This window comes from Lepisosteus platostomus, chromosome 4 (assembly GCF_059453375.1).
Source record: "Lepisosteus platostomus isolate fLepPlt1 chromosome 4, fLepPlt1.hap1, whole genome shotgun sequence".
NCBI lineage: Eukaryota > Metazoa > Chordata > Actinopteri > Semionotiformes > Lepisosteidae > Lepisosteus > Lepisosteus platostomus.
Window position 1 is genome coordinate 23,958,534 of NC_142614.1, and position 12,452 is coordinate 23,970,985.

Sequence of the window (12,452 nt, forward strand, 5' to 3'; positions counted from 1 at the left end):
CAAGCTAAACACTTATTGTGAAATTTACAATATGTACAGTATTTAAAGTTACGCAGAAGAACATTTTAATGTATTCTAAAAATAAATTGAAGCAAGCATCACTATGAAAGAGCTCTGATTTACAATAAAGGCAATAAGGAACAGGAAACCAGACAGTCCTACTCTAAACCTTTATTTAATTAAACTGACCTACATATATATATAGCAGTTCAATTAGGTAGCTGCGTCAGCACACGCAGTCTGCAAAGGAAAAAGTAAAGGTTTATTCCATGCTGAAAAGAGAAGAAAGGAAACACAACGTTTCGGCTGTGGAGCCTTCTTCACACCTGAAGAAGCATGAACAGTAGATAAATCTAATCTCAAGTGACAGATAACACACAAATTTTACTTTGTCATTATTTATTAAACAAAGAAAAACTAACATTCAGTAGTCTTGTGTGAAAAAGTAGGTCCACCCCATGATTCAGTAACATGTGGAACTCCCTTTAGCAGCAATAACTTGAAGTAAACATTTCCTGCAATAGTTTATCTGTCTCTCACATTGCCTAGGAAGAATTCAGGCCCACTTGTCCTTACAAAACTGCTTCAGATTGGTGATGTTTAAGGACATTTGTTTATGCACAGTTCTCTTTAGATCCCCACACAGCATCTGAATGGGGTTAAGGTCTGGACTTTGATTTGGCCATTCCAAAATCCTGATCCTTTTCTTTTTCAGCCATTCAGTTATAAATTTACTGGTGTGTTTTGGACTATTGTCCTGTAGCATGATCCACTTTCGAAGGTAAGCTTTAGCTGTTAGACAGATAGTCTCACATTTTCCTCTAAAATGCCCTGGTATAGAGAAGAATTCACAGTAGGCGCAATGATTGTAAAGTGTCCAGGTCCTGTGGCTACAGGGTAGGCCCAAATCATCACCCCTCCACCACCACGCTTGACGGTTCTTATGTGGTGATATGCAGTGTTTGGTTTTGCCAAACATGTCATTTTGCATTATGGCCAAACAACTCCACTTTGGTCTCATTTGTTCAGTGGACATTATTCCAGAAATCCTCTGGTTTATTCAGGTGGTTTTGCAAACCTCAGCCATGCAAAAACAGGAATAAGCTCCTGTGGTATGAGTATGAGTAATAAGTATGATGGGCATATGCTGCACATTGGTGGTGGTGGAGGGGATCCCCATTACCTGTTAAGCGCTTTGAGTGGAGTGTCAAGAAAAGGGCTATATAAGTGTAAGCAATTATTATTATTATTATTATTATTATTATTATTATTATTATTATTATATCCCCAGGACAACGGTTGGACTACCACCCAAAGCTGAGAAGGACAGATTGTTTCAATAGTGCACCAAATGGACTAAAACGCTGAAGGAGTAGGGTGAACAAAAGAAAATAAGACTGGAAACAAAGACGACTGTCAGCAAGACAGTAAGATAGGAGCTCTGGAGAAGCGTCTAAAAGAAGTGAGCCAATCAGTTTTAGAGATGTATGACTGTAAGTCTTGGTCTACTTGTTAAAAAATATACCTGTGATTTCATCTCATAAAGACAAGCATCTTCTGGGGTTAACTGGATTGCTTCCTCCCACCTTCTGATTGCTTCCCAGTGCCTGCATTGGGATAAAAAAACAGATATTCACAATACAGTACACAGGCCACTTTCCCTCCAGAACATTGAAAAGTGACCCTTATTTGAAATGATCTGAAGCTTTTGCTATAGTGATGAATTTTACAACACAGACACATGTCACTGTCTATCAGAAAGTACCTTAGGAACTTAAGGAAACTTGATATTTAGTATAAGATGCAGTACATGCAATGAAACACTAAGAGAAAATTGAATTGTTTTTAATCAATTACCACATTAATCACCTAGACATGGTAGTAGTTTAAAAAATGAAGAATGATGGGAAACAGCTGCAAATAGAGGGGAAGCTCATAAAAAAGGGCATTATTATTTTAAAAGAGGAAGATAAACTTTCAACTTCCAATTTTAAACACACATGCCAATGTAAACTAATATACTGATTATGAGGGAACAGCTACCTGCATTCCAGCCTCTTCCCTGTATTCATGGATGTAAGTGGCATTGTGGTAATGGAATTCACCCAATAAAAAATGTGTGTTTTTAATTACATTCTTAAATCGTAAATAAGTAGGTGTTAATGTAGAAAAACCCTACATACAGTACCTCTACATTATTTCAAACAATACTCTTAAGTATTTTGTTATTAATGTGTGCTTGTCAATGTTTGCTCCAAGGTATAGGGAATTTTGATAATTTTCTAAAAATTGTTCTGACAAACTTTCAATTTGAAGGTACTGATGGTATTTATTGTACTTGTTTAGTTGTATTACACACACAAATCTGATTGAATCCTTAAGAAACAATCAGCCACCACCGTCTTCATGTGTGTCTAAATTTGTACTCATGAGCTAATTTTGTTTAACAGTTCTGTGGAAAACAAAAGAAAATCTCACCATCGCCCCTTGAATTACGAAGTTTGCTAAGCCACCCACTTTCAGCATGGATTTAAACAATGTTTGATTTACACACAACTCATTTGCCTTTATAGAAAGAAAAAATGGCCATTGTGAGTTTTGAAATGGGTTTTATTTTACAGTGATCTTAAAGAAAGTTCTTGACAAAATCATTAAGAAGCACTTATCATAGAAGGATACTTATAAGGTATTGAATATGGAGAGCTACTGTACATCTTGATAGCAAAGTGCTTCACAAGATTCACCATGAAAAAAATATTTTCCAGGAAATCTCCTGGTGTAGACAGCCAACATACAAGCTGCAAGTTTGACTGAAAGGATCTGGCCAATTCACAATAAAAATCCTTTGCTGCCACTGTTTTTTTTAAGTTTCCAAATACACAACCAGTCTGATGGTATGTGAAAGGAAATATGTTGTATTATTGCAAGCACTTTGGAAAATTATTTATTTATCCCCTTATTTCAAGAGGAGACAAATAATTAAAAAAAAACACAAAAATGCAATGCAATGCCAGAAAACACCCAATGCTAAAAAAGGTTTTCCATTATTTTTTTATTTTTACAGATTTTTAGATTAAACTAAATTACAGCATTATGAGCTGGTTTCACAGACAGCGATAATATTTTAGTAAAAACATACAAAAACAAAAACAGAAATGGACAAACTTAGAAAAGGAACTAAGTTTGAAACCAACAAGATGCAACAAAAATTTAAAACCACCTGTGAAATTAAAGGTTTAACATGCTAAATAAGTAAAATTGTCACATTTTTGCTATCCGGCAGCTATCACAGGGTGACTCATATTTTGTAATAAACCAGATGTTTTGAATGTACACAAATATTTTGAACATTGTTTTTCCCCCATCATGGCCTATTTATTAAATTTGCTTAACACAGACTTGGAAAATTAGATGCATCTGACGCACAACACTCTTTATTCTGGTTCTTATCACCGAACATAACTTCCTGTCAATAAAAATCAGTTATTATCAGCTAGAGTGAAAGCAATGAGACCTTAAATCAACATTTTGTGTGTGCTACAAATGAAATCAAACCACAGATCTGTAGAATTACTTCAAACTATCAACTCCAAGTGAAGTTCCTTTTCACAAAACACACTTTTCTGGTGAGCATCACCTGTGATTTGTAGATGTTTGTAAAACCACAACAGAAGGTACATGCACTAAGTAATTCCTTACCCTTATAATTATGTACTATACAATTACTGAATATTACCAAAAATACCAAGGAAAATTACATCTTCAGAAAATCTGATGTTGGATTCACTAGAATAGTTAACATAAATGTTCTGAATTTACCTTGTTTGTAAACATGAAAATGAAGAGCTTAAAAGGAAATTTGAATAATGAATCCTACATCTGTTTTTACAAATCTAATATAAATCTACATAAACAACTATTATAATAACCTCTGCAAATTCATACGATTGCAGACGTGAACAAGTCATTTAGGGCAATATTTTCGTGACTATATTTAAACATGAATTACACATGGGTTTGACAACTCTGTTCATAAGCTTTAAAACAATACCAAAATCAGCTGTCTATGTTTACCAGTGATGAGGATAAGGATGTCTGATAGTAAGGTGTGAGTCCAAAATGGGTCACCTTTGTACACCTCTGTTTTCTGAATGGTTAATCATTTGGATCCAGAAATAATAGTCCAATTATTCCCCCTTAGGCAAACATTTCTGGATTTTTTTTTTATAAAAGCAAAGGGGGAGATGTCAAAAACAGACATATTTATAGATTTCATATGGAATGACCCTGTAATCTTGTTGTCATATAACATACAATAAATGACACTTATATTCTGAATTTACCTTTCAAACAATCATGGTCAGTGCAAAATCTGCTGGTATATTTTTATAAAATTTACAATCCCTGGAACATTAATGTTTCAAGAATGTTACACGTGCTTTTAAAGACTAGGGACTACTCCAACATAGGTTGCTTGTTTATATGAGGTTCTCCAGAATTTGGCAAACAATAACATTTTTAATTATTTCAGGTAAATTTATATATGACTGTCATTCTTGTTATGAAATACAAAATGACACAAATTACTCTAACAGTTCTGGATATACAATGTTTTATGTGTTTATAATATTCACATAACCACTGCAGATCTTTAGAAGGATTAACACTGTCCATGTCTAGTACAGACTTGATAAAAAGCTTATCCTGTGTTTCTTATCTTATGTCACTTGAATTTTCAGTTTAATTAACTGCAAAGGCAAGACTGATCCCCAGAACCTTTTAATTTCTATATGCGATGCACGAATAAGAGTTACACAAGTTGAGCAATCTGAGTTCAAAATTAGGGATTTGTTTAATCAGCATCAGACTGTTTCATAAACTAATTGGCAATGTTTTCAGGTGAGCTTCTCAGGACTACTGGGTGGCACCATTTTGACTCCTACACATCTGATCAGGGATGTAATAATGATCATATCCTTCACCAAGTACGCTGCCCTGACTCATGTCTGTGTGGCTTTTAGTTTTATTATGACGCATAAAGACAAGTGTTTGTTTTTTTCAGAAGGTAGGAAAGTTTCCAATTATGTTGTAATCCCAATTGGCTTTCAAGTGCTACCCAGTGCAGCAGGAAATACAAATCCCGATGTTCATGCAACTCATGTTGACAAGCAACCACCATTAACAAACAAAAATAAAACGCATAATCATTTTTACTAGCTAGACAGCTTGTCATCCCACTCCCTTCTAGTGGCAGATCTGTCCACTCCATTTGATAGTCAGTTCCAACACTCCTATAATTTACCGTAAAACTAATTTCGTAATGAAGACCAGGAACTCTGTCCCAGATGAAAGAGAAACGCTCAATATGATCAATACAATAAAAAATGTGTTGAACCAACACAATGCAGTTTTCCAAACCAACATTCCTAATCTGAAGCCAACTGGAATCAATGTTCTGAAAATCAAAGGCTCCAGATGATTCAAACAGTACCAGGAGAAAAAAAGCATAACCCGTAACAGCAATGCAGTTTTCTTTTACAGGAGTTTTTTCTGGAGTAGAAGTGGAAGACCAGAGATCCACAAATGAGATGAATTCGCATTTCTGAGGGTCCTGAGGGGGTTCTTGTGCAGTGTAGAGGGTTTTGAGATGGATAGTCCCCCAGATTTAAAATAAAAAATGAATACAAATTATATTTCTCTTTAAAAAAAGGAGCTCATACATGATTCATGTATATATACATTGCAATACTGTATATATATACGGTATTGCCATTGATTAATTACATATCTATACCAAAGGGAAATAAAATTTTCTTGGCTATAGTGTAAACTGGCCAGGTTTGCCATAGTATATTTAAGAAATATATATAGGAACAAGTAATAGGTTTATTCCAAGCTGAAAAAAGAAGAAAGAAAACACAACCTTCGGCTGTGGAGCCTTATTCAGAAATATATATATATACTATTTACTGCAGTAACATTCCCATGGAATGAGTTTGGAGAGCAAAAATGTTAATTTTCGATGCACAAAAATAACAATTAAAAGTCGTTTATTAACTTTATGATTCATGCATTCTGCTGTGGTTTCCACAACTTTGTAGAGAAACTCCACAGAGACTTTTTCAAAGATCATTCTGATAAAGCAGTTTGTTGCAGTCTGTTGCAGTGTTACACTGAAAAGGTCTTTTCAACCTTGAGTAAGCAGAAAGGGTCACACTTTCTGTGCAGTCCAAGCCAGGAGTTCTCAATCACATCCAAACTACACACCTGCAGTTTTTTCTTCCAGTCAACTCTCAGCTACACAATTGAACCCTTCATAATAATAGGATTAATTTGAACTGTTTGAGTGTTTTCAGCTCTATAATGTTTCAGATTTCCTTTTAACTACTGTATTTCATATGTAAAATAAAATTCCAAATATATGAGTTAAAAAATAAATTTGCAAGTATTACAACCAAGCAACTTGTTAGGTCAATTAAGATGTTAGGTAATTAAGCTTGGCTGGAAAACAAGCAGGTATGTGTGGTGCTTCAAGACCAGGACTGGGACTTTTTTTTCTTATTATAACTAGTTGTACTGATGAAGGCTTGATTGCAGAAACATGTTGATGTATTTTCCTTTTGCCAAAAAAGATGGAAAATAAATTATGTTGAAGGGGTGTAGGGTTGAATTTCCTAGCTTTTTGATGGAGCCTGCACAATATATTGTTTCAAATCTCTCTAGATAATTACATCATTTCCTAATTGTTTAATAAAAAATCCTAAAATGGAAATCATTTGCTGTTAGGAATATTTTGCATGCCTCAGAATTTTTATTTTGCAACAATTCTAATACCAAATTCTTAGTGTTATGAGGATAGCGTTGAAAAAGATCCCCAAATGAATATTACAATTACACTTTTAGGTGCTGCACAAAATGATAAAAATAAATGAATGAACAGGAAAATCAACCTTTGAAAGATTGTGTGTTACTGCCCTGAAGACACTGGTTTTCATTTGTATTGAAACAGTTGTCACAGGGAAGGAAAACAAAGGTTTAAAAAAGGAAAAATCCTTTATCTTAGAAAAATGGGTCATATTGCAAAATATATTCATAAGAAAAAAGTATACTACTTTAAATATGTAATAAACCAAGGTCAACAGGGAACAGCAATGATTCTAAAAGTACTGTTGTGAAGTCACAGTCAACAGCTGTAAAACATGCTAAAGCTTGGTTAGTTTTTTTGTATAACCTCATATGTACTATGCTTAATGCCTTTCAGAGTTTTTTTTTACAAATGTTTGATCTTCTGATCTGCGACACATTCTACAATTGTGTCCTTTAGCGCATATTTTAAGCATTTCACTAAAACTGATTGAAAAGTATAAAATAAAAGAACATCAACATAGATTTGGTTAGAAAGCACTGAAATGTGTTTTTTTGTTGTGTTGTACCTCTTAAAATACAGGGGTATCAGAAATATTTCGATTTAGATAATCAACTAGCACTATAATAAACACTGTATAATGCTGTTTAAGGCACATGTTTTTATACTTTGAGGATAATTATTACCCAATTGCTTTTCCTTGAAGTCTGTTAGTCAGCTCTAGTGAGAGAGAAAGATATTCAACATGATCATTACTTGGACTCCAAATGCAAAGACAATGACCGTGCGATTAACCCTTCTTACTAAGCGATACCTGTTTTTAATCTAGAGTAACACAGTTCTTGTTTTCAGCTATCACTCTTCCCAGAATGGAATATGCCAAGTATGAAATTAGCTTCAAAACTGTTCCACTGAATCCTCACAGCTGGTCTTACTCAGCTTTGATTCATTATTAAATAATCTCATGGAAAACAAATATCCAGAGGCTGAACAAAGTCACTTCAACAACCAAACCCATCTGAAACAATGAGGCCCTTATCTAATCTTACGTCTACATTTTTGATGTGATATGCTGGTTTATTTGCATTATCTAGGCTGATAAGAAGAAAATCTAAATATAAATTCTACTATAAAATCCAATGAATTAACATGTCCTTAATGTTAATGTTTAAAATAAGCTGTTTTAGTTTGTGATCAGTATGTATATATTAATAATTGGAATAACTGCATTATAGCAAAAACCATGAATGGCTGGCACAGATATTTCTTGTAGGACAAAGAAAGGGTTAAATTATTGCATTACGAAGAAAACCATGCTTACGTATTGTCTGGATATTGCTGGTCTTCAGGATTGCAACCCATTTCCAGTGCAGAACAAATATGTTCCAAGAACAGGTTTCATTGGAATGCTTTCACAAAGAATAGTCAAGCCTGTGTGTGCTGAAATGGCTTCATTTTAATTGCACAGCCTAGTCCAAGGAGAGTTCTGATGCTCTGACTCTTTTTCATGGAGCAAGTTTTGGGCCATTATATGGTTATGGTGTCCTTTGCTCATCAGAAACCTACAGAGGAACTACACATCCATTCAAGGAGTGCCATCTTAGTACACACATCACATAAACAAAAAGGAAGCAAAGCCAATTTCCTGACATGAGCCCAATTGAATGTTAAAAATATGAAGATGTACTTCATCAACCAATCCTCTATGAAAGTTTCCAACCAAAACCCTTTTCCCCCATATAATGGTTTTGCCTAGAATGAGCTACAGGTCCATTGGCTGTCTCTTTGATTAAGGTATTGATATTGATATTGATTAAGGTGGAACCCCAACTTGTTTTTAAATTAGTTAAATATTTAGATACGAAATATGTTTTCTAGATATATCCAAAATATTCTTTAAGATTGTGGTTGTGTATTTACTTATACTTAGTGTAATATAGAGATAATTACTGCATACAAACATACAGTGTATTAGCCATGGTTTTCTTGACTTTTGTATTTTGTTCTTTTTGAAAAATAAAATGTACTGAAATCAACGTAAAAAAAGCAAACAATTCAAATTAGATAAAAAGTTTAAACACACATTTGGAAACACACTAACCCACGTTAATGGCTAATCAATTCCCACACCTACATAAAGAACAATAGATTAATAAAAGAAAAGGCCATTCTAATTAGTTTTTATGGCACAATAACTCTCTCCACCCTCTTCCTCTGTCAACATTTGTCTAACATATCACAGGCCATGAGATTATAATCAGCTCCTAATAAAGTGATATTAACTGTTCTAGTACAAACCCTTTCGAGTCTTTCCTGTAAAGATTCAAAGTGAACGCAGTGAACTCACCATTAATTTGTACTGTCTCGTCAAAACAAGGACCGGAAATGCCATTTCAGACACAGTGTTCTTGCTTCAGTAGATGTGTGAATATTGCTATACAAACGTGCTGATTATACCAGATTGAAGTCATTTCCAAATTTAAACCTTGATGTTCTTGCTATATGATTCATAACTTTACTGACATTTGTTTTGCAATTTTTCTCCTTAAATCAAGGAAGTACTTGAAACCAATGAATTGGTATATCTTTATTTTGTGGCTTTTTATGTTTTCTTGCATTTTGTTTCAATAATGAATATGTTTTTAGTACTGGGGCTAGCTTACACACAGAAGAGAGTATTCATAAATCACAGCCTTGAGACAAGATAAACTATTATGTACTGAATTTTAATTGCTAAGTTGAACGAGGAATTACATCACAGTGTTTTGGGTGCTGTAAATCTGAAGAGTTACCATAAGGAAATTCCTATCTGTATCAAAAACAGAAATATAATTCAACAAACGGTTACAGTGGTGTTCATAAATTTATTTTCAAGGCTGAAGAACAGGCAGACACATGGAGGCTTTAACTAAGCTCACGTCAAGTAAATAAGAAAATGCATTACTCTTGTAAAGCAGTTAAACAGAAAAACAATCTGCTGTACAAAAAAGGAAAGCTCATGAGCACAGAACTGCTGCTCTAATCTTCCACAACAGTGTTTAAACAGTTGGTGTGTCACTTTATTGTTCGTTTGACTAAGGCAAATAATGACCTTTGTATGTGCAGACAGTGCACAAATATCTCAGTTTTGACTGGCCGAACATGTATAATGGCAATGTAAAAGATTTAGATAGATAAGACTTTATTGATCCCAAGGGAAACTGATGTGTTACAGCAGTCCAGCCGAAGACAAGCAAAAACAGACATCAGAATTGCTGAAAAATTATACAAATAAATATAAAATAAATAATAAAAATAAATACATAGGTGTGTGCAAAATATGATGATCATAGTCACTGTAAAAAACAATAGAATATGTGAAAAATGTGCATAGGTTTATACAGATCTTTACACAGATTATACTCTATTAATATGTAGATATATTTTTTCTACATTATTTTTTCCCATTTTTTCCTATTGTTTATCTAATCTCTAGTACAATAAAGCAAACTGACCTACATCAGTGCTGTACAATAATTGCTAGATAATGAGTAGTTAGCTCATGTCATATTTCAAAAATCAAAAATCCATTTGTGTTAATATGTTAAAGGTTATGTCATGGTTTAAGCTTGCTTTTTTTTCTCTCGAAGGCGGTGACCCTATATCAATTATAGAAGGAGCAATGATTGCATCAAAATCATTTGCTTTTATTTTTGCCTTTAAAGGAACATTTTGTTTAATTTCAGTTTGCGCAGTTTTTTTCTTAAACTGCCCGAATAGTTTTACACAGAGATTATACATATTGTATAGCGTTCATTTTTTTTCAATTTGTAAAATTGTTTCAAACCTCCTGTGCAAACCAACACTGCCAACTTTCCATATAAATATCATCAAAACAGACTCCTGCTTCTTGTAAAAATTTTACTTATGCAAAAGAAATGTGGACTGACTCTTGCCCAATCAGGCGCTGGGCATGTACATACTATACAATCCCTGCGGAAACACTTAACTTCCAACAACCTGATCTGCCAATGCTTTATCAGCGGCTGAGGAAAAAAACATAAAACTGCAGTAAAATGATACAGATCACAGACTACTTCAATCCATAAGGGTAGCTCACTCTAAAAACCAACAACCCCTAATCTAATTAATTTCCTTTAAAATGATTTGAGAGCAGCAATATATTTTTGTAACATCCACCACTACTTAGAATCCCAAGTCAGTGATGAGTTTCTGTTTCTAGGAATTTATGTAAATGAAACTGAAAATATTTCTGCGACTGCACAATGAGGCCAGGCCACTGAGATTTTGGGACTGGGTATTTTTTTTGTGCGTGGGGGGTAACAAAAGGGATGCTTCTTTGAAGAAATAAAGACTCTGTTGGCAGATATTTGGCACTGGCTCCCACCAACAAAAAAATGCCCCTAACCTCATCTTTTACAACACTCCCAGGATGGTCTATAAATAAAGAGTAAGAGTGAGTTGGTTGCTGGAGTAGGAGTTTTGTCAGGATTCCCAGTTACATCTGTTAGAAAGAACATAAGGGCATTAGGATATAAACGAAAGGCCATTTGGCCCACTTAGCCCATTTGATAGTGGTCAATATTCTCCCAAATCCCACGCTGTAAGGAGAGTTAAGGAAGTACCGCAGGTTTTTATGTCTACACATCTTTACAACTCTCTGAGACAAGCTGTTTTTACAGCATTTATTCAATTTTAGCTGTTTAGAAAGATATTGCTTACAATAGAAAGTGCTAGAAAGTTTGTGAACCCTTTAGAACTTTCTGAATTTCTGCATAACTTTGACCTAAAATGTGATCAGATCTTCATCTAAGTCATAAAAATAGATAAGAAGAACCCAATTAAACAAATAACACACAAAGGGATATACTTTTTTTCATTCATTTATTGATCAAAATGATCCAACCTTAAATGTCTTTGTTGGAAAAAGCATGTGAACCTCTAGGATTATCAGTTCAGTTAAGGGGATAATTAGAGTCAGGAGTGTCAATCAATGGGATGACAATGAGGTGTGAGTTTGGGTGGCCCTGCCCTATTTAAAAAATATAACCTGAGTCTTCACTATCAAAGTCTGGTCTTTACCACATAGGTTTGTGAATGCATGACATGCCTTGTTCAAAAGACACTTCTGAGGACCTCAGAAAAAGAGTTGGTGAGGCTGGAAAAGGTTACAAAATGATTTCAAAAGACTTTGGGCTTCACCAATCCACTGTAAGGCAGATAGGGTACAAATGGAGAAAACTGAACATCATTGTTACTCTCCCCAGGAGCATTATTATTATTTTAGGTCAAATTTAGGCCGAAATTAAGAAAATTCTTTCTAGGACCACTGTAAATAGGTGGAAGTGGTTAGCAATGCTGCCTTTAGTGCTGGGAACCTGGGTTCCGTTCTGGGGTTTGTGTGTGTTCTTTCTGTGTAGTCTGGGTTTCCTCTGGGTTCCGGTTTCCTCCCACAGTCCATAGACATACTGTTAGCGTAACTGGCTTCTGGAAAAACTGGCCTTGGTGTGAGTCTGTGCATGTCTGTGTCTGTGTGTGTCCTGCGACAGACTTGCGTCCCATCCAGGGTGTACCCTGCCTTGTGCCC

At 34.6% G+C, this 12,452-nt stretch overlaps 1 protein-coding gene across 1 annotated transcript in view; it reads right to left on the reverse strand.

Annotated features, from left to right (window-relative positions):
• The window catches only part of ttc33 (tetratricopeptide repeat domain 33), a 41,067-nt gene that overhangs the window by 12,364 nt on the left and 16,251 nt on the right, over window positions 1-12,452 (reverse strand). The window contains exon 3 of the mRNA XM_088629114.1: window positions 1,526-1,607. Within this exon, the coding sequence (XP_088485240.1) occupies window positions 1,526-1,607 (82 nt within the window). The remainder of the gene's footprint in view (window positions 1-1,525; window positions 1,608-12,452) is intronic.